The sequence below is a fragment of the Drosophila innubila genome, assembly GCF_004354385.1.
Source record: "Drosophila innubila isolate TH190305 chromosome 2L unlocalized genomic scaffold, UK_Dinn_1.0 4_B_2L, whole genome shotgun sequence".
Classification (NCBI taxonomy): Eukaryota; Metazoa; Arthropoda; class Insecta; order Diptera; family Drosophilidae; genus Drosophila; species Drosophila innubila.
In genome coordinates, this window is record NW_022995372.1 from 12,341,836 (window position 1) to 12,367,047 (window position 25,212).

The 25,212-nt window shown below is 36.2% G+C and overlaps 2 protein-coding genes across 2 annotated transcripts in view; both read right to left on the reverse strand.

Moving 5' to 3' along the window:
- The window catches only part of LOC117782216 (E3 ubiquitin-protein ligase TRIM9), a 95,038-nt gene that overhangs the window by 55,012 nt on the left and 14,814 nt on the right, over positions 1-25,212 (reverse strand). The gene's annotated exons all lie outside the window — the stretch shown is intronic.
- LOC117782217 lies at positions 11,304-12,441 on the reverse strand. Its single transcript, XM_034619242.1, has one exon. It carries the CDS (start codon positions 12,388-12,390, stop codon positions 11,680-11,682), a length of 711 nt encoding a protein of 236 aa, XP_034475133.1. The 5' UTR covers positions 12,391-12,441; the 3' UTR covers positions 11,304-11,679.

The window sequence follows — 25,212 nt, forward strand, 5'->3', positions numbered from 1 at the left end:
ATTTGATAAATGTCGCATTTGATTAGCTTTTTCCCTCGTAAATTCCCCTATCTCACCCTCTCTGTCTCTCTTTATGCGGCAATTGAGAAATTTTCAAACAAAAACTTTTACACAAAAAAAACAAAGCTTGGCATAATAAATAAAACGCGATAAGAATACTTTCAAAACGCTGAAATCTTGTTTTGTTTAGCATTTCAACATTTTATGGCATACCTAAAGGCGCGTTCAAGGAATGCGAAAATACAAAACTTTTGCTTGTTAGTAAAAAATACTTGTCGAATTTCATTGGCCAGCTTTGATTTGTTACAAGGGAAAAGGTACTCCAAATGCCAGAGGCCAACAGTCAAAAGTTCGTGGCTTTGAAGCTGTTACGGGGTTTCCAAATGCCATTTGCATGCCGTTTTCTTAAACATTTGCAGCCACATATTTATGATACGACTATGCCATTAATTTTAAGGACAGTCCAAAGGTTTTGAATCCTTTGATTTTCAGGCATGTTAATTACATGCTACACATATTTGCTTATGCCCACTTAAACTAGGCAGGGAAAGGAAAGATTTATAAATATACACAATAAATTATTCATTCTAAACATAAAACTATATTTCTTTTAATGTATTTATATCTAATTAATTTAATTAATAGACACTGTAAATAGTTAGCATACATATAAAAAAAAAACTAAATTAAAGTTGGAACCCAAATCTTTAAGGTATTTAAATTGGAACTTGTCTAGCTATTCAAAATATTAAGATAGTCGAAGTAAACCTCACTCAACTCTTATATATGTATCTTAAGATTCTTAAATGTATTCTTAAGAATGAATATTCATTTCATTAATTTTGTTTTTAAGAGTCTTTAGTATTTGCATTTCACTCTTAACATTTTTCCACACAGTAAAATGAAAGCAGGTCAAGCTGAAACCAAAGCAAACTAGCCACATTCAACTGCGGGCCAGGCCCAAAGACAATAGTAAAGTTGGCCAACCAAATTGGCTTGGAAACTCAATTGGTTATGCGCATTTTTTACCAACTCTCAACACTCGTTACAAAGGCTACCGTCTCATTAATATTAACAGGATGCGCTGGACCAAGTGCAATCTACTTTTATTTCAATTTTAATGAAGGCTTACAGCAAAACTCGCCCAATGCTATGCAACAGTTTTCTTTTTTTTATCTTGTTCTCCTTCCTTGTATTGTTCATTGTATGTTTAAAATTTGTGGCACTTCTGTTTTCCTTGTTGGGGACGATAAAACAACAGCGAAACAATTCGAAACTGACCCAAATACGTGTACCTGGCTGTCCTCTTACTTTAATGTATGTATATGTAATTCATTGTTTCGGCATTATAATTTATGGGCGAATAGCAAAACAAAACCGGAGAACAAAGAGGAGGCAGTCAAGTGCACAAGGCTCCACTTTATCAATAAAGCTTTTGTTGTTACGCTTAAAGTTTAAATTTAAATAAGTTACAAATGGTAAAATAAGATAAAAATTGAAAACTTGACAGTTCAATTAGAATTTAATATGAATTTACATTTCACAAAACTAATATTCTTTTGAACTGAGAAGAAGATTCTTTAAGTTTTTTTACTCCTTATATCCCAACCTATTAATCGGTTCCATTCATTTGCTCCAAACTCGATATTCTTTCTAAAAGTTTCTACGTGAATCAAAACAGTTGGAAAGTGAACTGAAACAACGTCATCATCATGGTTATCATCATGAGGTTCGTGCTCCGCAGGCATCTAATCCTGTTAAAGCTGCCAAAAATCCACGACAGGGCTCAACGCGTCGATATGATGCAAAAAAAAAAAAGGAGGGGGACAGACAGACAAAGCTACAAGCCTAAGCTGCTGCTGCTGCCGTTGCATGCCCCTTTAGGCTGCCCCTGGAGCGATTTACAACAAAGCAAAAACTGTAAATAAAGGCGGATGCTGACAGCGGGCGATGAATGAAAATCAAAGCAAATCAATGCGAAGCTTTGTCCCACTCTCCCGTTTTACCCTCACTTAAATGTGATGAAAATTGAAAATATACTTTGGCAATTTTCGTGGCCTTTTGCCGACAATGAAATATGTCAATTTCAATTATGCCCAGCGACAGACCACGCCCATCAACGCACAGCGCCCACAATGCCGCAGGCAATTGAAATGTCAGCAACGCAAATTGTGAAATCTCCCCTCGCTCCACAACCAAAAAAAAAAAGGAGAAAGCTAAATAAAAGGCAAATTCAGGGCCAACACTTTTTGGTGCATAAATTTATTTCGACATTTTGTAAGCAACAAATCGACAAATGTGTGAATTTTATGTTAAAATCTGTATCGATTACAGAGTTGGCATCGGATTTTATCTAGTCTAAAATTGAAACTTTATCGGAACAGAGAGATTTTGATTGTGGTCCTGAAAACTCACTGTCAAACGGGTAATTAGAGTTGTTTTGGGCGTGTCAGCTGTAAATTGCTGACAGTTGTGTCGCCCGCGGCAACGACTATCAAAATTGACTTAAAAGGGAAAAGCTAATATAGAGAATTGACAGATTCTGCTTGCTTAAAAATCAGTCGAATAAATGTATATAACAACATTTCATTTATAAAAGTAATTTACAAAAAATTTTAAATGCTGTAAAAATAAGTTTTTGTGTTTGAGTAGATTAAGCTAAATTAATTATTTTAAATTACAATTATTGTCAATAAAATAAAAGCTTGAAAACTGAATTGATTTAAAAATTAAACCAAAATATAAAAAACTCAAATCGATAGTTGATCTCACACAATTGTGAGATCATTAAAACTGCCACATTTTAATCAGTTGACCTATTCGAAGTTCTCGCAGGTTTTCTTTATCAAGTATAAATCTGTAGGTTAGTCATAATCTCGAATAAAATAAGAAGATATGTAAGTAATCTCATGCTGGTACGGTATTTTCCAAGAAAGATTAAATAAAAAACCGTTCTTTCCTAAATGAGCATGAACATGCACAGACAGAAAACCATTAAATCATGTGTAATAAAAGAAGAAGAAAAAGAATTTGTTTACAATTGCTGAATGAGACGGTAAGTAGATTGTACCTGGCACAGGGTGCGATTTCCTGGCAATCAAGAAATCGATTAAAGAACCATCAGACAGGCATTCAATATGGAATTATATACAGGAAATACAACGTCTGGCTCTGTGGCTTAAATGCAAAATGCCAAGTTGGTCATTTAACTATGCGAATATCTTTAAGTGCCCATCTAGAGACACAATGGTAAACTGACTAGCTGACTGACTGACTGATTGATTGATTGATTGATTTGCAACTGGCAACTTGAAATTGAACTTGAAAAGTGCATGGCAGACAACACTCTCACGATAACAAGTAAAGGCGACCAGGAAAAATGTCATGTCGAAGAAACTCGGCACCGCCTGTCGTCGATATGATCTCGTCATTGCCACAACGAGGCAAGCAGCAGTGGCAGTGGCACGGGGATTATCATGTGGAGGAGTGGAACTGGGTGTGGGGGGAATTTTGTAGTTTCTGTGGGCGACACTTTGATGTGAAATTGATGATGATTGAAAGTTGCATGGGGCAGAGAGTCGCATGTGGCAGAGACAACAAACAGCTTCAAGACATTATGCAATGTGTTAGGTTTGTTGCTGCTGGCATACAAATTAAACAATTAAATAGAAAACAAGGCAAATGTCTCGCATTTTATGTTAGTCTGTGGCTGCCACATTCTATGTATTGTAGTATCTCGTATCTCTCAAGATATGTGTCAAAACTACTTTGGTGGCATCGTAAATTTAATTCTTAAGCGTCCGCGTCTGCGTCTGCGTCAGCAGCAGCAGCAGCAGCTGATGATGATTGTCATCATCTTGATCATCATCATCATCGTCATGAACGAATGCTCATTGCATTTTTATCACTTACGCGAAATTGGTTTTTATGTGTCGGAGTCTCATGTGCGCCTATTAAATTAAAACGTTGCGTCTTCCTTAGGAGCACAGCACTCGACATCAATTTCCACATCGCAACTAGCACAAGTGAAGCTAGAAGAGACTGGGGACACTTGCAGGAACAGTTCCCACTCCAAGACCAGACCCAGACCCAGACCAGGCAGTTAAATAAAATGCCCAGTCGCCATTTAAGTGATGACAATCAGCCAAATAGCCCTGTGATATATATAAGTATGTATGTATCGTAGTCATACTCAGACTTTTTCTTATAATGAAATAGCAGCCAGTCTCCCTCTCTTTTCATCTATCTGTCTCTTTCGCTGCTGAAACACATCTTTTGTCGCCTGCATTGTTTATTGATTTATAGGCGCAGTCTTATAAACCGGCAATGGATGTTGGCAAAACTTGGCAACTTGGCGGCAGGCTAATTGCAATGAATGGGTCAATTGTGCTTTTTTTAGGGGGCGTCAATCAGTTGTATGAGAAACTCTAAATATATATTTCAACTTACGCACAGCTTCTAGTACTTAAAAGGGAATTAAGCAAAGCATATTTACCTGTAATGAGAAAACAAATTTACTTTATGAGTGTGCTTTATCAATATTTTTTTAAGGTAATTACGTGTAAATTGATGATATTTTAACAGATTACAGATGTTTGCATTTATATTTTTAAATATCTAAATATAACAAAACTAAACCTGATATTTTTAAACTTAAAACTCTGAAAAGATTGTTTTGTCAAAAAATGGATTTCAATTTAAATTCGAATATTTTTTAAATTGTGTTTATATTAAAGCACTTCATAAATATTTTCATAACTTATGCGTTTAATTGCAATTTATAGCTATATACATAATTTTAATGTAAACAATATATTAATTTCCGCATATAATATTTTCTAATCCACACAGATTGCTTTAAACTCGCAGTCAGGTGCATTAAAACTCTTTTACAATTAGAGACTTATGGACTTCATTTTAAAAGGTAAAATATATTCATTTTAGCATAACAGTATTTTTTTAATCCACACAAATTGCTGTAAACTTGTGTTCAAGTAGATAAAAACTTATTCTTGCCATTTTTGGTTCAACAGCAAAATCAATAACCTGAAATTCAGCCACATTGACACCTGTTCCAACTGTTTTTAGTTACTTTGTATGCATTTTAGACTATAACCAAATGATATACAATTAATTCAAACTGCCTATCTATGGATATGGCCAGTGGCAAGCCGGACAACAAACAAGCAAATTAAACTAAACCACCTACTGCCCAAAACCACCAGTCGACAAAACCACACTGCTCTCTGCCAATGAAAAAACTGTCAAGCTCAGCAAACTGACAGCTTAATGCCACAGCAGCCAGAGCAAGGATCTACTACCAGAGACAGAGAGAAGGCGAGGAAGCAGCCAATGACTTTGCAAAAATAACCCTAAAGAGAAGGTTGGAGATAAGTGTCTGACTGTTCAGTCAGTCACAGACGAAGCTGACCAGCAAGCGAGTGTGGTGGGAAAGTGGACTCTGGCTGGTCTCTGTGGTAAAATTTAATTTAACATACAATTCAAATGCTGTACAACAAATTCTTAACACACACACACACTGAGAGAGAGAGAGAGAGAGAGAGATTGGCGGTATCCAGGCAAAAACCAAACTTGGACCACAAAATACACAAAATGTTGCCTGGACACAAAAGAGAGACTACACATAACTTGGGCTCAACACTCAAGCCCTTAATTATATTGAGTGTATGAAATCCTTTAGCCACACAATGCATCCTACAGACATATATATACACTCAAACATATCGAGGGCAACAAGAAGTGAAAGTGGAGACGGACAACAGACAGGCAATATCATGTCCTTGAACAACGCATAATCCAAGCAATTTGCAATTTTTGGTAATTTAACTTGACAAAACTTTTTAATGGCCAATGCCAGCCGTACAGCTCGTCCGGCCAAGGGGAGATTCAAATATTGCCAATGGATAACCCCCCCCCACTCCCTTCATACCCTGCTCTCCTAGCTTGGGAATAGACGCCATTTGTGGCGGCTTTCAATTGGATTTGCAACTGTTGCAACTTCTGTTGCGCTGTCAAACCAAATCCTCATTCAACTCGCAAACCCTTTTGCCCTTGTCATAAAACCATAATTTTTGATTGTTATTTACTTTAAGCGGATTTTCGCAGAGGGGGTACTTTTTTATAGATATTTTTTGCCTCCTTCTTTAAATGCAAATTTGTGTTACGATTCTAGCATCGAATGTTTTCAATTTCATATTTTGACGTTGGTCTATTATGTTTTATGATTTATGGCCAGGGCCATTAACTGGGCTTAAGGCGATAATATCCTTCTGCGCAGAATTTTCATTCGTTTGCCAAAGAGTTGGCAATTTAAGTGATGATTTGATTTTAAGCTCTGTTTTGCTCTGCGCGCTGGGAATTTCAACAGTTTTTTTACTGCTTTTGTTTTGTTCAGAAACTGTTAATGTGAGCTGATTTGTGGTAGCAGAAAAATTATTGGCTTAGGCTTAGAAATAAGGGATAAACTTGATGTGAATTTGTGGGAATGTACGAAGTTAAGCATTGATTTGATTGAGCATTGAGATTAAGCATTGCTATGAGAATCTATAGGAAATTTATGTAGAAAATTTAAGATTAAAAATTGGTAACTTAATGGAAATTAAAGGCACAAATCTATTAAGTTTTTAATCGAAATTGTGGCAAGGAATTCTCCATGCATAATTTATGCAAAGTAGGATAAATATCATATTATACTAAATAAATCTGAGTCTTGAAAACATTAGTTGAAAAATTAATCTGGTTATTTTTTATATATGACTTAATCATCCAACTAATTTTATTTGCTATCAATTATTTTAAAACTTATCCCTCTATATACTATATAAGTTTTCGCTCAAATTAGTCAGCTTTACTTAGTGAACTTAAGAAATTTCAAACTTTCAAACAATATTTATAGCTCTAATTACAAACAACAACAGTTCGCGATGACAACAACAAATGAAACAGCAGTCACGCAGCACTGGGAAAATATCAACTGTGCAACAGCAACAACACAACAACAAGCTGAGGAAAAACATAATATTGCGACCATAAGCCACAATTTCAGAGCGCAAAGTCAAGGCCCAGAAACAGTTTAACTGTCAGCGAAAATGACAAATCGCTCGCTAAGGATTTAATTTTAAATGCAATGCTATACTTCTGCGTTGCAGTGGAAATTATGTAAAAGTGCGCAAAACTTTGCAGGGAAAACCCAACTACCGTTAGGTGGAAAAACCAACCCCTCCGAACATTGCGTCATGGCAACGGCAACAGCAGCAGCAACCACCGAAAATCTTGCCAAAAGAAGCGCAACGGAAGTGAAATTAAAAACAGCAAAGCGTTAGAGGAGGGACACCTTGTTGCAAGGGTTGGGAGGGGGTGGCTGCTCAGAGGGGTGCAACACGAGTCCGACAAGGGGTGTGCTGCCAATTCGGCCGCCTTTTATGTTTGTACGGAAAATTAGGATTGGACAAAAAAGCCAAAAGGATTTTTCAGTCCATAGCTTAGTTCGAGGAATTAACAGGAATGGGAATGCTCGTACAGACAATGTATGTTCATGAACCGTATTCAGGAATAAGCATACGATTGTGTTAGTATAAATTAATCGTGTACTCGCTCAATGCTTAATGCTCAGTCAGACGTTTTATTGCAATTTCAAAAATGCCCATCGATGTTGCCGGGGACGACGCACGTGCAACGCAGGGCAGGGACAATGTGGCAAGAGGGGCAGCTGAGAGGGGAAGTCATTATAGAGAGGTAAAGCTATCCGCTTATTAAAAATATTTGTTTATTTATTTTTTCTGTCTGCCTGACTGTCTGCAACAACTGTGCATTGTCTCTTGTCTAATGTTGTTGCTGCCCCATGGATTTATTTACGATTCGTTGGGGCATGTAATTAAATTCACAAACTTCACGTTTATCAACCTCAGCGGACATTGCACACATGTCAACAGCTACGGGTGTGAGATTGGAGTACATTCCATGCTTAATTTATTTGTAGTTTTCATTCGTTAAGCATTCATTTTGTTCTCCTTTTTTTTACTGTTTATTTAGTTTTCGCTTTGCACACTTTACTGTTTAATAAACAGTGTTTATAGACTGTTTCTCAATTAACTAAAAAATTAAACAAGTATTTGTCTGAAAAAGTGAAGTGTAGGATGTTTCAATAATTTGATTTTTCCTTGCTTTAAAAATATTTACATCATTATTTTACACAATAAATTCTTGAAAAAAATTGAATCTTTTTTGGTTCAACAATATTTTTGACTTTAAAAATTTAGAAAAAATAAATGCAAATAGAAACATTAAACAGTTTTAGCAAGAATAGAGTAAGTCATGAATTCCAATGTATTCACGATAGTTAAATCATTAAATCATTGCTTTAGTCAAAACCCTGTTTGTATTTATTTATTTAGGTGTATAATATTTTCCAGTTAAACTGTAATGTATTCTCACCTCTGGCTTGTTAGCCTTCTATTCAACTATTTGTTGCCTTTCTATGCGATTGCATTGCGGCTTAGTGCCGCCTTTCTATGTGCTTCTCAACGCACAAACCCAAATAAAGCAAACCAGCTGTCGGTTTGCGTCTTCTGTGTGGCATGTAATTGCAAATCCAATTAATTAACAGACTAGTCACTGCAAATGTGCTACTAACTGAGACATAAATAGCACAAGACTAGACACGACTATCCAACAGATACTCAGATACACGACTACACTCGCCCTCTGCCACATATACACGTAGTGTGATGTCTGCGTGTGTTCTAGAATTTAAAGTGGTTTGTAGCTGGAGAGACTTGTATCTCAGTGGCAGTTGGAGAGTGTTCAAGTAGCATCTGCCGTCGTTTTTGGGAACACATCAAGTGTGTCTCAGGTTGACAAATGTACAACAATTAAGTGAAAAGTTCAGGGATCTACCGTTGATGATGATGATGACTATGGTGATGTTGATGCCTCGAGGTTGTCAAGGAAATTGAAAAGTGAAACCTGAAAACTTCCACGGATTTATGTCGCATATTATGTGGGAATATACAAGTTTTACTTGGAAACTAACTGAAAGTAGAAAGACGCCACAACCAAAAACCGACATCAACATCAATTTCACTTTAATGTTTCCGTCCTTCACATGCTAAAAACTTGAAGAAGAGAAATTATGCTAATAAATCGCAGCGACACGTGTCGTTGTACTCTCCACCTAATGGACATGCGCCACGAAATATGCATTGAATATAATACATTTTTTTGTGTTTTTCTTTATTTGTTACCCTCACAGTGTTGCATTCCATGGATGGATTATGAACACGGTACCAGGTTCTGGTGCACGCGGTGTTTACACATCATTTACATAAAACGAGCTACATTTACTGGATTTTTTTTGCAATTTCTTGAGAGCAAAAAATGAGCATGGGATGTTTGGAAAAAACCTGCCCAACAAAGTTGTTAATTATACTTGACTGGACGACAAGCCCAACCTCCCCAAATCCCGACCCTGTGCGACCCGCAAAGCTTTGCCCAGTCAAGCGCTGATAATAAAGCGGCCCAAAAGGAAGGGGAAAATAGAAAGTGGAGTTACGATGTTACGGTGTTACAGAGCTAAGGAACTGTTGGGAACCTGCCCGTTTATGACGTGCCCGAAAGAAGAAACCATTAATCAGCGCCTCGGTTGGTCTTCGGGCTGGACTCACTTTGTTAAGGATACACTCAGCTGAATTTGTGGCATGGGAGTGTGTTGTTTTTTTTTCCTGCTTTTCTTTCTCCTCAGTTATTATTTGTAACAGGTCGCGTGCGTCACATTAAAAGAGACCAACCAGCGATTTGCAGATAAAAACCAAACGATCAACAAAAAACTTGTATTCATATTACATAATTGCAGTAATTAATAAGCCTAGTTTACATTTTTGATGAGCCTTAATTGAAAGACGGTGGATAACAAAAATATTGTGCTGATTAAATGTTTTTAAAATAATGACTTGGTGTGATTAAAGAAATAAAAGAAATTATATATAAATTTTTATCGATATGAATCGATAAGGAAACTGTATTATAATTACAAAGCAAAGCTAATTTCAAAAAGTTCTTTAAAATTAAGATTGGATTAGAAAAAAGTTTAAATACAAAAAATTTACTTGCTTTAAGGTAATGTAAACATATTTACATTTATATGCAAATATCATTTGGTAAATATTTTGTCTTTAAGTTACTGCAATTACGTGTAAAAACCTGTTTATTTAAATTCAGTTAGAGAAAACTAAATATTAATATTTGTTGACAGAAAGACACACACTTGAGAACAACCTTGTAAGTGTTGGCAACAAATTGATATGTGTACATTATTATACTTGAAATGAAAACATATATTCAGTTTAGAATAGAGCAAATATCAAATCGATTGAAATACGACAGAAGTAATTGCATAGAGTCACAAAGTGACCATTAAACTAATTGCATACATTTCAAATTTTATTGCAGACATTCCCAAAATGCCAAATGTTTAATATGCAAAAGAATAAATGTGTCTCCCACTCCACAAACTCCTTTCAAAAGAGCAGCCGGAACAGAAGCCACACACACGCACACATCGATTGGCATTTAACCTGGGCCAACACATATGGAAAATCAAAAGCGGCTAAAAGCGAAAGCAAATTGCTTGGAGGGTCGCTGTCAAACCACCTGTACAGTACCAGCCATATCCCACACCATACACAATTTTGTGAATGGGTTGTGCTATACAAAGAGCAATCAACCTCCCCTCCACCCACCATACAGCTCCAAGCAAATTTCATACGAAATTAAATTAGAATTTTCGGTAGTTGTTTGTGTATTTGTGTCTGTCTCTCTGCCTCATTGTCTGTCTGTCTGTATGTCTGTCTGTCTGTCTGATTGTCTGTATTTGAATGAATGGCAAAAGGAAATTGCAGCACGCACGCATCCAAAATGCCCCTAACAATAAAAATATAATCAAGCATATATACTTTTCAAAAGAACTACACTAAGTATGGTATACCCTGTAACTGTGAGTCGAATGTTACATATTACACAATCATGCTGAAATTTTTGAACATAAATATATATAGATGAAAAGTCTAGGAGATATACTATTAATTCGCTAATGTTTTCGACATAATCTGCTATAATCTCCACGTTTACTATCAAATCATATACCTTTCGTATAAATCGGTATTTTATCTTTTAGTTCTTATTTTTAGCTGTGATGTGCTTAAAATATATCCTGTAACTTATGTTACAAATATGTATTCAGATTCAGGGTATAAATATATTGAAATGAAAGCAAATACAGAATTGAGAAATATGTATAGGACTTTTTTCCAGGCAAACTTTCATCAGAAGAGTGGGTATGTTTATGGCACAGACAGGCTCAAAGGAATGATTAAATGACCGCAGGCAAAAATACATTTCCACTCACTGAATGTGTGAATGAGTGTCTGGGTGAGTGCTTGTGAGTGTTCAGCACGGCCAAATGCTCAAATGCTCAAAATGCCTACGCAAATGTGCGCGTTTCAATTAAAATTTTATGTTTTAATCACCTTTACAGGTCGCATAACTGATGTTGAACAGGCGGACAAGGACTTTTTAAGAGGCGAAGGGATATAGTGTGTATACTTTCAAGCGATGCGATTTAATTTAATGATAATCCTGTGATAACTTCAACTGTATGCCTTATTAGTTGCTTAAAATGAAATTGCAGCCATCGGCAATAATGGTCATATCGCTGGTGGTGCTCTCGGCATTATAGTCGTGATTACACCAGACATACTCCATTTCCACGGGTATCCTAAAGGATAGTGTCGAAGTATTACCGCAACTGGGATTAGCACACAGCGTCTCCGATTCCAATTCATCATCCTCCGATTCAGATGGCCCGCTATAACGGACTAGTTCCTGACTGGAATTCTCTACCTGATACGGCACCAGAGCCTGGAAATTCTCACTGCAACTAGCTTCTCTATCCTCGCACTCTGCTGTCATTTCCCGACTGTTATCACTTCCAGGCTCGAAATTGTTATCATTACCATCGTCGTCATTATCATTGATTTTGCGATCCAAACGTATATCACTTAACAGCACCGAAGAAACGGAGTTTCGCGCCGATGTCTGCACGTTTCTCGTCTGAATTTGAAATTTCATCAGCGGCACAGCCGTGGGCATTTCTGTGGCACGTGGCACATTCCAGTCGGTATTGCCACCGGCTTTTACACGAACCGGATGGCATGAGATATCATCATTTATATCAATGGGATTACGACGCAGTAAATTCTGCAGCGTGATGAAACTGTCGCGCATATCCATCAACTCGTCTCGACTGTAGATCGTGCGTAATGGTGAACTGGATCTCGACAAGGCATTAATCAAAAAGTCCAGGTCCTTATCCATTTTGAATTTCGTACTTTCTAAGTATATGCCAGAACAAGTTAAAATTTTGTGTATGTGTGTTTTATCAATTGACACATATCAAAAAGTTACTGAGAAATGTACAGCAAAATATGAATGGGATTAATATTTACTTCTACAATAAACGATAATTTTAAATAATCCAAATTTGTCAAAACTGATTGAGATTATTCTATAACTTAGTAAAAAGTCTTTTTGATTATGATTTTATATCTAGTTTAAATTTATTATTTTGATTCATTTTTGAAAACTGAAGATTTTCCCAAATAGATTATTGTTGACCCTTGTTTGATATTTATTTTATATTTACCTTTCATTATAATTAAACTCTTAAGTTTTTTATTAGTCTGCTGGTTGGAATTTTATATTACAGATTAAAGTACAAACCCTTTTCCTTAATCGCCTGCAAGTCAACAATTCAAGAAAACAAATTGAACAAATGTTACTTTTAACATTTGCGTTTAAGTTGAACGACAAAAGATTTTACATAAATTCCTTTGACAGGACTCTAGTAAATGGCAAAGTGAACAACTAACTAACAACAAAAACACAAACGACAACAACAATAATAAAACGAAATGGTTGCAATAACAATAACAACAACTAACATAGAGCAGTTTATATTCAAAGAGTCTCTAAAATAATACAATTTTCCTCTAAATTTAGTCGCAGATGCTGCAGGACTTGATGGTCTTAGACAAATGTAAATGTCCTGCACATGGACGCATGACCATCGTTTTCCTTGCCACATGAACTTATCCCTCACTTTACCTCCTCCATTTCTCTCTTTCTATCTCTCTTTCTATCTCTGTCGTTTGTTAGTTAAAGTGAGCCCAAATTTGAAGTGCGTCTACTCGTCTCTGTGCGGCATTAGTTGCCTGTACAGTGAGCTCTTGTGCTCAGCTAACAAGCAGACAAACAAACAGACACACACAGTCAACGTATCCTGATAGTCAAGGATATGTTGGCACATCTCTCACACCCCACAAAACCGAGTTGTGTCTGTTGTTTATTTGTTTACTTTTTGCCATTTGCCAGTGCGCAAGTTTTCTTCTAGCTTTCTTATACGAGAATGTTTGCCCTGTTTTGTCTTTTTATTTTCTTTCACAATTTTTTTTTTGCCATGAATATTTTCATATTTCCATCCGCCTGCATAGATGCTGCCTTTTGCTTTTACTGCTTGCTTTATCCTGGCAATTGTGCGCAACAAAACTTTTGGTTGAGGACTCATGTGTAAGGCCATGTTATTTAATAGGCTTTTGTGACTTTGGAAGCCCTCAAAACGGCTGGCTATGTTGGTCCTCAAGTGGCTCACGTTCTTCTAGCCCACATCTAGAGTTAACCCCCAAATGTTTGCCTTGTCTGTGATGACTCAAAGCCTTTTCTCTCCCACTCGCAATATCTGTCTCTCTTAGTGTGTTGTCCTTGCCCGTTGTATGCACAGTGGCTTCTGTTTTGGTAATGCGTTTAGATTATTAAACATATTTTGTCCAAACACAACATTAAACTTGATGGAAGAGTTTTTGGTCTACGTTTCTATTTGGACATTAAGCAATTAAGCGTTAGTCGAAGCATCATAAAATTAACTTGTGCTCTCTAAGTGTTCAATAAAAACGAACAGGAATTGCCTGTAAGTAGGTCAAGCCATTAAAATTGCCACTACACACACCCCCCAAAAACACACACATTTTTTCCCACTCTAGATTTATGTGTTATCGGTTGTCGCATATGCACTAAGAAAAAACACGAGTTTCGAATTAAACTAAAAAATTATTTTGTTTCAGAGTTGAAACATATTTTACAAATAAACAAAAATTGAATCATTATTGTTATTTCTTAAAATTAAATTCATTCTATTTAAATTATAAATTTTATTAGATAAACAAAAATGTCCACCATTCAGCATGAAATTTAATGTTGATTCATGTTCATTTATATGAAAGCCAATTTCAAATCTTGAAAAAAAAAGTATTTAGATTAGTATTTATTTGAAAATTATTAAACATTTGTTTTTTTAATAAATATTATTGAGAAATAGATTTGTTATTTTTTTAGTGTATTCAACATATTTTGCAATATATTTTAAGCAGTTGCATATAAGTAATTTTTTTTCAGTGTAATTGTCCTGTCCTTGTTTAATCGTTAAAGGGATTGCAGTCAACTTTTTCTGTTGCCTTTGCTTTTACTTAGTTAAAGCTTGAGCCATGCGTTGACAATACAAGTGGATTTAAGGGTAACGCACATACAACAACTCACAAACCAAAACACCCTCACCCACCATATGAAGTCATAACAACAGAGTGTGCCACCTGCTAGTATGTCGCAGTTGCTTTATTCCTTCGACACACACTTTTTGCAGAACCTCGATGACCCCCTGCGTTGTTGAACAACGCAAAAGTTGCCTGCTAAATGCTTTCTGATTGTTATTTTTCGTGTTTTCGAGAAACTCCTTGGCATATTCTCAATGTTGCCACATCCAAATTACAATTATTACATGCCACTGGCTCAGTTGCCCCAGCTACTTTTGCAGTTTACTTCTGGCTCGGCTGCTTTCAACCCAAGAAAACTTTACTCTACTCAACTTTGTGTGGAGAGGAAGAAGTTAGAGAGTTTTGCTTTTCGCTGCTTGCTTTTTGCTTGTAGAAATGCAAAATCTGGTAATGTAGGCGTGTTTAACATAAACTTAAGCTGTTTGTAATGACTTTGTAGCGCTTTTCGGTTAGCTCCTTGGCATGTATTTAAAGCCACTGCAGCCAAGTCGAAAATTTAATGAAAAAACTTTAGAAGTAGCAGAGACTAAAAGGAGCTCAAATTCAATGGTGGCCAAAAGGCATATAAATATAATAGTTGAGGGAAAAATATAATAATGGCCAAAGAAGGAGTTGGCATATTAATGAAAAGCGTTGTTAGACAAAGAAAATCTTAAAAGAGTTATTAAACTTAGATGACAATGATAAAATACCAGTAATCCTGAGGGTTTAATTTAAAAAAAAAAAAAATTTCAAGTAAATCAATTTATGAATAAATGAGAAAGAGAAAAGAAAAAAGATTCTTTTGTGGTCTATATACAGATTTTCAATTTGATTTATTCCAGATTTTCATTTTCTAACGTTTTTTCATCCGAAAATAATATTTTACTATTATGTTGGTCTAACAATGAAATAAATAAATAAAATAATGAAACCTTTCACTTTATTAAAATTTAGTAGAGCTTTAACTTGATAATTTTAAAAATTTTTTAATTTATGCATATACCAGCACTTTTCTCCGTATTAAGACACCTTTCGACACTTCGGAGGAATCCAAGGACCTCCACTGACCCTATATATATGCTGCTCGTTAATGATAACAAAAATCTAAGAAAGCCAAATCGTATCATTAACTGTGAGATGGTAGAGCATAAAGAATACCTTTTGCCGGATAAGCAGCTCATTACTCAAATGCAGGCCAAAAGAAAATAAAGGTTATCCCCTACCAAAGCAAAAAAGAAAAGGGAAAATCTCAGGTCAAAAATGGCAAGTGACGTCCTCTTTTAGGGAATGTATATTGGAAGTTTGCTGTGATTTACAGCCCTTGGGGCAAGTGAGTAAATGCGTAGAAAGAAATTGCTGGGCTCAGCAAATGTCCGTCTTACAATAAAACATAATAATAATTTGTTATAAAAAGCAAAGCGTACAAAGATAAACAAAATAAATGACAAAAGCATGTCAGCACAAAAGGAGTTGGAGCTGTGGACTTGAACAAGAAGAAGACGCAGAAGTCGCTGCAGAAACAACAAAACTAAACGACAATTTTTTTGGTTTACCCTCCAACTTCTGTGCAACCCTCAGCAGTTTTTTTTTCTTGTTTGGGGTTCCTTTCTTAACGCTGCTCCTACTAGAGACATTTGCATAAATTATCATTTGTTTAACAAGCCCAGCCCCTCGGAGAAAAGGAAGAAAACAAAAAAAAAGAAAAGAAGAGTAACAACCGCATTGAGATACCTTGAAATGGTAATGGAATCAACGCTGGATGCTGTTTTGCTGTCTAACGGCAAATTGGTAATAAAAGCCAAATGCATAAAATAACATAAAACAAGAATTTATGTGCAGAGTCAACAACAAGAACGACGAATATCAAACAAATTGCAATAAAATGCAAATTTAAATGATAAAAAATGTTAAGAAAATGCGACTTAAAATTGTCTATACAACATTTTGCTAAAGTTTTTAATATTTTATGCTTATTTTGTTGAAAATTTTCATCAAATAAAACAAGCAAAAAGAGAATAAAAAGAATAAAGAGGCACGCCACAGGCTGTTTATTTTGACAGAGGAAGGGCTGCAATTTGGGTGTATTTTGATGTGTGTGTGTGTGTGTGTGTGTGTGTAGAGTAGGGTGTGTTGATGTCGGCCTACCTCTACCTACTGCTCATAAAAATGTCTGTCTGCCTTTATGTTGCGGTTGTTGTTCTTGTTCGCAGTCGTTTCCAAGCAGCTGAGCACAGCTGTAGAGCACAAACATTTTCTTACTTTTTAATACACTTTTGCCAGCCACGCCCCCTCCTCCTTCACTGCCATCCAGTTCACTCTGCACCCAAATACACCTTGTCGGTTGTAAGCAACAGCAAAAAGCAACAGCCGCCGGCAGGTGAAGTTTTTCTTTCTCGTTGCTACGTTTTTCCTACCCAACTTTCTGAGGCAACAACTTTTTTCTGGACAATGAATTTTTGCGCATTTTCCACCTGTATGAGCCATACAAACCCCTGACACAATCACCCTTGGTTGGAGCACTGCAGGAAATCGATTCGTTGTGGTTGTCGCTCTAATGATAGAAGAACGGCAAGCGAATATTTTCCATTTCCCATGTAAATTTCGCCTCTAAGCTTTTCCTTTTCCTCATTATTTTTTAGTTGCGCCAAAAGTCACAGATCCCTTTGCGGGTAACTATGCAAATACTAGGTAAATACCAGGGCTTAGTCTTTGGCAAATTACAAAAACTGACCGGAAGGGGGGAGTAAAAAGTTTTTAGAGGGGAAAGTCGCAGTGTCAAAGCTCAAATGTAGCTTTGAAGCCGTCTCTATTAGCAGCAGAAGCAAACATTTTTATATTTGAATGTAAAAAGTGCAGAAATCTCAGCTAATTAAAGTCAACAGCAAAATCATTTGAAATGCAAATGTCAAATGGCATAATAAGTATGGGCTGGTGTGGGTGTAAAGGGGTGTGTGTGTGGTCAAACAAACAACAAGACAGAAGGGGGCCACAATAGAGAGTCAACACGAAAAAGTTTGGATGCATAAATAAATTTATAAGTTTTATGGAAATTTAAAAAATATTTTTAAAATAGTTTTTATGGTTATTTTATGGCAAAGGAGAGTTGGCTATGCCTAAAAGAAGTGTAGTTAAAAATCTATTATGATTACACACAAACAAGGTAATAATTTATTAATGAAAAGTAAAGAGAATTTAATTTGTTTCTCTTTATTAAAGCTCTCAGTTTTCGCTTCTTATGTGCCTCAGGTTTTTTTTAATTACCGAATACTGAAAACGTTTCTTAAAATCTCTCAAAAGGCCCGCATCAAAGTTGTTTAATGAAAATTTTACATATTTTAAAGGCAAGACTCATGAATTCATGTGGGTAATTATTGGCAGACTCCCTGTGCGAAAAGGGTTGGCTCAGATTTATGCACGGTATGAGCTGTTCTCCCTGCCTCTCCACACTCTGACACCCTCTCAAGCCACAGAGCATAGAATTTCAATTAAAAATTAGCACTTGCTCGTTAATATAAAATATTGCTAATTAGATTGCTAAAAGAGAAGAGGAGACATGGAACAGTAGCGTTAAGTGTCGCCTTTAGACTCTATCTCGCATTGATTTTAACATGGTCATGAATATTAAATTACCGTTACACACACACATACACGCATACACAGTCCCTTCTATCTCCTTCTGGCTGTGAAGTGTGGCGTCTTTTTCGCTCTGCGTATTATTTGCTCTGGTCGAGGCTAAAGTTTGTCTGCCATAAATTAAAATCCTAACGCCCAGGAAACACGCCCACACTCTATGCCACAGCACAATACACCTCCTAAGCCCAAGCTCCCCTCTTTCTCTTTTTCTCCCCACCTCTTTTTCTAGGCGCCTGCCACTCAGAACGCTGACGGTAATTAACTTTTAGGCATTTCCTATGCATATTTATAGGGGGCTCAAATTGTGGGTGGCTGGAAGGCGTTTGTTGCTTGCATAATATTAACATATATAGCAGTTAGAGGGGGGTTGAGGGGAGAGTACTGCAGCATGCCAACACTCTGACAGATGATGCGTACAAGGCCGATGCCAAACAACAGTACAATTTTTTCCTATATTTCACGAAACTTTTTCGTGCCACGTTTTCGATGGGCGGACTGTGGGCGTGGCATGCGGCATTCACACACTTTTTTCCAGTACTTATTACAGATTGAAAACTCATTTTCTTATATATTTTTTTCCCTTGCTTTTGACATCTGCTTTTGTCATAAATAAATAATGAATTAATCATCAGTTTAGCTACGCATTATTTTTGAAGAGTTTTCCTAAATGATTTTCACTAAGAGATTTTCAATTGTGCATTGAACTGAAAAATGCTTCCCATATTTTTTTGCGTACTCTACCAAATCCATTCACTCATAAATTATTAATGATATAATAAATGCGCGTTTTGTTTGGTAATATAATATATTATTTTCAAATGAATTTCCGGCTCATTCAATGGACTGTCAGTAACAGTTGCAGACAGTTGATGTTTCAGCAATTACATGTAGGTGTTTAATGGGAGCTTCAAATAAAGACGAAATACCTCTTGACATTAGGGACTAAGGTTGATCGTTATGGGAGTGTCAAAAAACACTGCATTTCAAAGATATTATTAAAATTATCATTAAAAATTATATTTGATGCCCACAAACAAAACTTAAAGTTTTCATACTTATTTAAGTATGTAAACTAATTTCCAAGTGGAAATTAAAGGGAAAGTTTAACATTTATTTCTGTCAAGTTTGAATTCAAATTCTTTTAAGGTATTTCAACTATTTATTTCTACTGTTTAAAATATAAATTTGTTTTTAAAAATTCTCATAAACATTTTATTTTAATTATTTTTAGAATCCACATTTTTGTTAATCATCTTAAGCATAAATTTTACCTTTTAACAGCTAAAAACTCTTAACAATCTTAAGTCAATTATCTTTGCCATAACGTTATTTGAGTAATAAAATTCAATTTGTGTCCGTTGGAAAAAGAATTCCATCCATTACATTAGGTACATCAAACTGACAGCAACTTTGAATTTTAATTGGATACATAGAAAATGGGAAAAAGAAAGAAGAACAAGAGCAAAAATATTGGCATAAAACTACACTTAAAACTCAATCAACTGTGTCTAACAATATTAAAAGCGGCTGGAAAGAGAGAAAGAGAGAGAGATAGAGAGGCAGAAAGAGGAAGAAAAGAAGAACTAGTTGAAGGGGTATATATATATAACGCATACGCCACATGGTGCAACGGCGGCTACGTTGAAATAAAGAATGCAATCAATTTGTCAACGTCTCTTTGTTGTTGCTGTTGCTGTTGTGTTAACTGTCTGTCGGTCTGTCGGTCTGTGATTCTGTATATTTGTCCATCTGTCTGTCTGACAGTCTAGTCTCGGCTCGCCCTGTCATCACACACGTTTGCCGGCAATTTATGTTGTCGTCTGTGACTCTCTCGCTCTCTCTTTTCCCCTGTCTGTTTTTACCGCCTTGCAGCAAACTGTAGTAAATAAATTTAAAAGCGCCTGTGCGCTGTGGTGGGCGTGTCGTCGCCTCAAGCAATTTGCCGTGTCGAGGTGACTGGGCAACATTTTATCGTTGTTGTCCTTGCCGTTGATGATGACATTCAAATTTACTGTGACACTAGTAAATTCAATTAAAATACTGTGCACTGCTTGAAGCTAACCTGCCTATTTACAGCAGTCAACTGGGCGTATGCGTAACCACATGACTTTCTGGCCTAGAACTTTTGAGCTTCTCTCGTAGCTTAAATCAATTCACTACTTTGCAAGCAGCAGCAGTCAGCACTTAAGTGCAATGCGGCAACCAGGCCTAATGACTGTGTGGCACAGACCACAACAGAGCGGAGCCTGTTTGCTTTGTGTTGACTGCTTTTACTTGGGCCACAAAAATTAAATCCTTAATCACATAACGCAGACGCTCAAGTGAGACACGACCAGGAATGAAAAAGGATGTGCTGCTTGCCACAAAGGCAGGCAAAAAACTCAACAAAACAGAACAACAGACTGGGCAAGTTGTGCACGTGTCATTGTTGTTGTTGGGCTTATGATATTATTGCACTTGTCAGACAGAGAAGCAAAGGGAGAGTGAGATAGAGAGAGAGACGTCATAAAGTATGCAAAGTTTTATGCCAGTACCAAATGAAAATAACAAACAGCAAACGACACCAGGCTAGTAAAATGTGAACAAGGTGTGATGGGGGAGGAGGGGTTTCAAGCCTTAGGGGGTTTTGTCTAAAAGGTAAGCAGTAAAGGCATGTGTGGCCACCTCAAAGACATGCCAGTGCAGTACTCTCTGTGAGAAAATATGTCAGCTGTGGCTCAAACGGCGTATGCGTAATATTTCTGCATTCAAACTGAAATCAAATTTGCACATTGTGCAAGGGCACAAATGCATTGAAATGTTAGACCCAAGAGCTATGACATGCATACACACTCAACACACACACTCTCAACCAACACACACACACACACTCTCTCAAAGAAGATAAGCAACCCTTAACGATGAATGAGAGTGTCGTCTGGAGTTTTCCCTGTCGTTTGCTGTTTGCCTGTCATCGTTATTGCTTTTGGGAATATGAACGGTTGCATGCCACAAAAATTTCTACATTTCCATAGCTTAACCCTAGAGAAGTTGCCATTTCTCTGTTTTATACATTTTAATTTAAAACAGCCTTTGCTGCTGGAGCAGACCACAAACTGACTGACTGCCAGTTTGACTCGTTGCCTGCCTGACGCTTGTTTTCATGTGGCGCACATCTATTTTTTATAAGCAGACGCAATTGTTTTGAAAATGAAAGGTTAAATGTTAAATGTGACTTTGAAAACAATAGAATTGCGACGCTGACTACCAACCTCTCCTGTTTGAGGGGGTTAAAGGGGCTGCAGATGCTGCTCGGTTATATCAACAACCAGGAAATGTTGTCATTGTGTGCCCAGACCCTTTGGGAGATCAAGCATTGGAGTAACATGCCAACATTGTCAATGAACTTTGCCAGTTGTAACTTGCAAAGAGTTTGGGGAATAGCTGAAAATACTTTTGAGAGACGATGACTAAATACATAAGGAAATTGAGCAACAAATATTTAGTTGTGGCTAGCAAATGTAATAGATGAGTCCACTATAAATAAGAAAAAAATCAGAAAAATAAAATATAATTACGAAGTTAACGACAGCCTGAGAAATTTCTAATACAAGAAAGTTTCTGCGTTAATTTTTTTTATTTGACTGTAATAAACTCTGTCTTAGCTCTTGGTACCGGCTAAAAGTGCCCTGGGAAAAATTTAAGATATGTAAAAACACCAAATTTACAATATACTAACAAAATTTGCCTGTACAATTCCCAATATATGAAGATTTTTAATAATTTAAATAAATTGTTTTTTTTTTTATTTTGAATTGCTAATAAATAACAACTTAGACATTTTTTGCAATATCTAAAAGGCACTAACTAAAAAGTTGTTTTAGCCTAATATTTGGCCACCTATTCTCTCTATGCAATGCAATTTTATATAGTCAACAATGTGGTACACCAACGCATCTCAGACATAAATTTCAATTGTGCTCAAAAATGCATATTAAAATAGTTGCGCAACAAAGGAAGGACAACAACATCAGATCCTGTACTCTGTGTTGTGCTCTGGTATTTACCTGCATTACCTTAATGGCATTCTCATAGTTTTTGCCTATTTTGTCATATCAATTTTGATTGTTGGCCATTATGAGGGGCAGAAGATTCCACATAGCATGCCACAAAAGCTTTGTCGACTTATAAGCACATTTTTGTGTGTGCCATAAAGTGGTACAAAGAGAGCGAAAGGGAGTCAGAGAGGAAATCTCAAGAAATGGAAAGACATTAGGGGTGCTTGGCAAATAGGCAGACAAAAATGAAATTAGGTCAAGTAAACAATAAAAATCATCAAGACAATGTCGAGAGTTGATGAGCAGACGCCGAGAATGTGAACAAGACAGCAATACCAACTAGCTAGATAGATATATAGATAGATAAGAGTAACTGAGAGACAGGGGCAGGGAAGGGGTAGAAGCAACCCCTAATGGCATAATCTTCACTAATTTAGCGCTCATTAATTTCTAGCGCGTTCTTTTCGCTGTACAAGTCTTTCACGTCTTTTTCTTTTTCTTCTTTTTCTTCTGCCATGTTAGCTGATAACACAAAACGTAATTGAATTAAAAGTGGCCCAAGCCCAAGTCAAAAGGACCACAAAGGACAACAGCAAATCAGCTAGCCAACTGAGAGAGCCATCATAAACATCAAATTGGATGCTCAGAGTGTGTTGACAATTCTTTTTTATTATCCTTCCCACTATCTCTTTCTCTCTTTGTCTTTCTTTACTTTTCTTTTACGGAGAAATTCCATTGTTTGTTGTCTTTAATTAAAATTGCATAATCAAGCCAAGGACTTGACAGTATCTGGATATTTGCTCGTCCTAATCAGCATGTCATTTCTGTAATTTCTTGTTATGTCCCAAAACTTAGTCAAGTAAGTCTCTGTCTCCTTCTTTCTCTCTCTCCCTCTCTCTTTTTCTCTCTATGTAGTTTTATTGTAATTAGTTAGAAATTTCTTGCCACAAGTGCTTTGGCTTCTAATGGCTGCCACATCAGCATCACTTTACTCACACTCACTCAAGGACTCTATGGTTTTGTTTTTCGCATTCTGTCGAACGACGAGTCAGCACTTTTTAATTGAATTGAATGGCACGCGACGTCACCCACTCTAAGCGAAGTTAAGAGCAACTTAACCCTTGATCATGTTAGTTATTTCACATTCATTTGCATTTTCTCACCAGCTTAAAATGAACCCGAAAGTTTCGCCAAAATTGTGAAACTGCAATTTGCTTGCCTAAGCAAAAGTCGCGCGAATTGCGAGTCCTTATGTCCTTGCATTAAAGTTAAAACTACCAGACCACAATATATATTATAGATAAATAGTCGTAAATAAATGGCCTATCTTAAGTACCAGAAAGCTTTTCTACTTACTTAACTTTCATAAAAACAAACTTGCTCGGAAATAATATGAGGGAAATCTCGGTCATTATTACTACAAAAAGTACAGTAAGTACTTGCTAAGACAATTTCTAATGTTCGAATACTCAAGGAATTTTAAAAGATTCAAATTAAATTAAAGTGTTCACTAAAGTTACTTCTGTAAAAAAGTTTAAAAATTTGAAGAAATTCCTATAATACATACATTTAATAAAATATCAGTCATTAAATAAAATCTTTTGATATATATTCAAGTCTTAGAAATTTGTAAAAATTTGAATATTTAAAGAATATTGTCTTTAAAGACACCAAAAATTATGCAAATTTGCATTATATTATTATGAAGACACCCTAATAAATCGTAGTGATTAACTAAAAATTTAGAAACAAATTTAAAATAAAAGGAAAATTCCATGAGCCATTCACCATTATATTCATTAAAAAAAATAAAAACCTTAAGCTATTTCAACGCTCAATCGATGTGCCAGAGATAAGCAATAAGTAGCCAGCCGATAAACAGTCCGGGGCGAATAAAAAGAAAAAAAAATACTGAAAAAAGGAAAATAATTTAATAAAGAAAATGTCCCCCGAAAGTCAGCGACCTACTGACCTTTTTTCTGTACGAGTAGCTGTTGAAAATGTTCGGCATAAATAAAAAATGTTACTACATTTTAGCACATTACACAAAAAAAGATAGAGAGAATGCGATGAAAGCGAAAGAAGCAACAAGAAGAACAAGCTAAAAAGAACAACAAAAGGAGCTACGAGGGGTTGAAAGGACAACATCGTGGTAAGCGCCTGGTCAGCCTGTGATAAAAAAATACTGTGAAAAACTGCGAAAAACTGTTAAAACGTTTGGGCAATTTTCGAGCAGTGAGTGGGAAAGAAAAAATGTCACACAATACCGGACTGGTAATCAATTCTGGCTAAAAACGTTTATCGACAATCATTTTTCAGGTCAAAACTGGCTTCGACTAAGAATGTCTTGCGGGACTCGCTTAATTAGTTTGGAAAAGCAAAGGGGGAAATAACTCAAAAGGGTAGCCTATTAATCTAAATTATTTCGTTAGCCAAGCAAACAAATTAAAATGAATGTTGAACTGAAACCTGCTTAAAAGTTTGACTTTCAAAGTGAGTGTGTTCAGAAAGGTCGCCAAGGGTTCGACAGGTGTTGTTGAGGGTAAAACCCAAATCTATGGCTTCATTAAGTGCACAGACATGTAGCCAAAAGTTAGCTTTAGACCCAAAAAAAATAAAAATAAAATAAAAAGCCTGGCACTCAGATGAAATGATATATATTCATATCTCTATGCGTGGGAGGCACGTCGCAATTTTATCAACAATGCCCTCTGGACTTTTATTGATTAAAAAATTTTACAAGTCTTTGTCGAGGGAAAAATTGACAGAGAGAGAAGCGCAGGGTGAGAGAGAGAGAGAGAGATACACTTGTTGACAGCCTCAACGCCCGGGAGCTACAATTTCAGTTAAGAGGTCGCCATTTTGTGGTCGAAATAACTTTT

Excerpts from the sequence above, each read along its gene's own strand:
- LOC117782217 (XM_034619242.1), bottom strand. The coding sequence starts at position 12,390 with ATGGATAAGGACCTGGACTTTTTGATTAATGCCTTGTCGAGATCCAGT.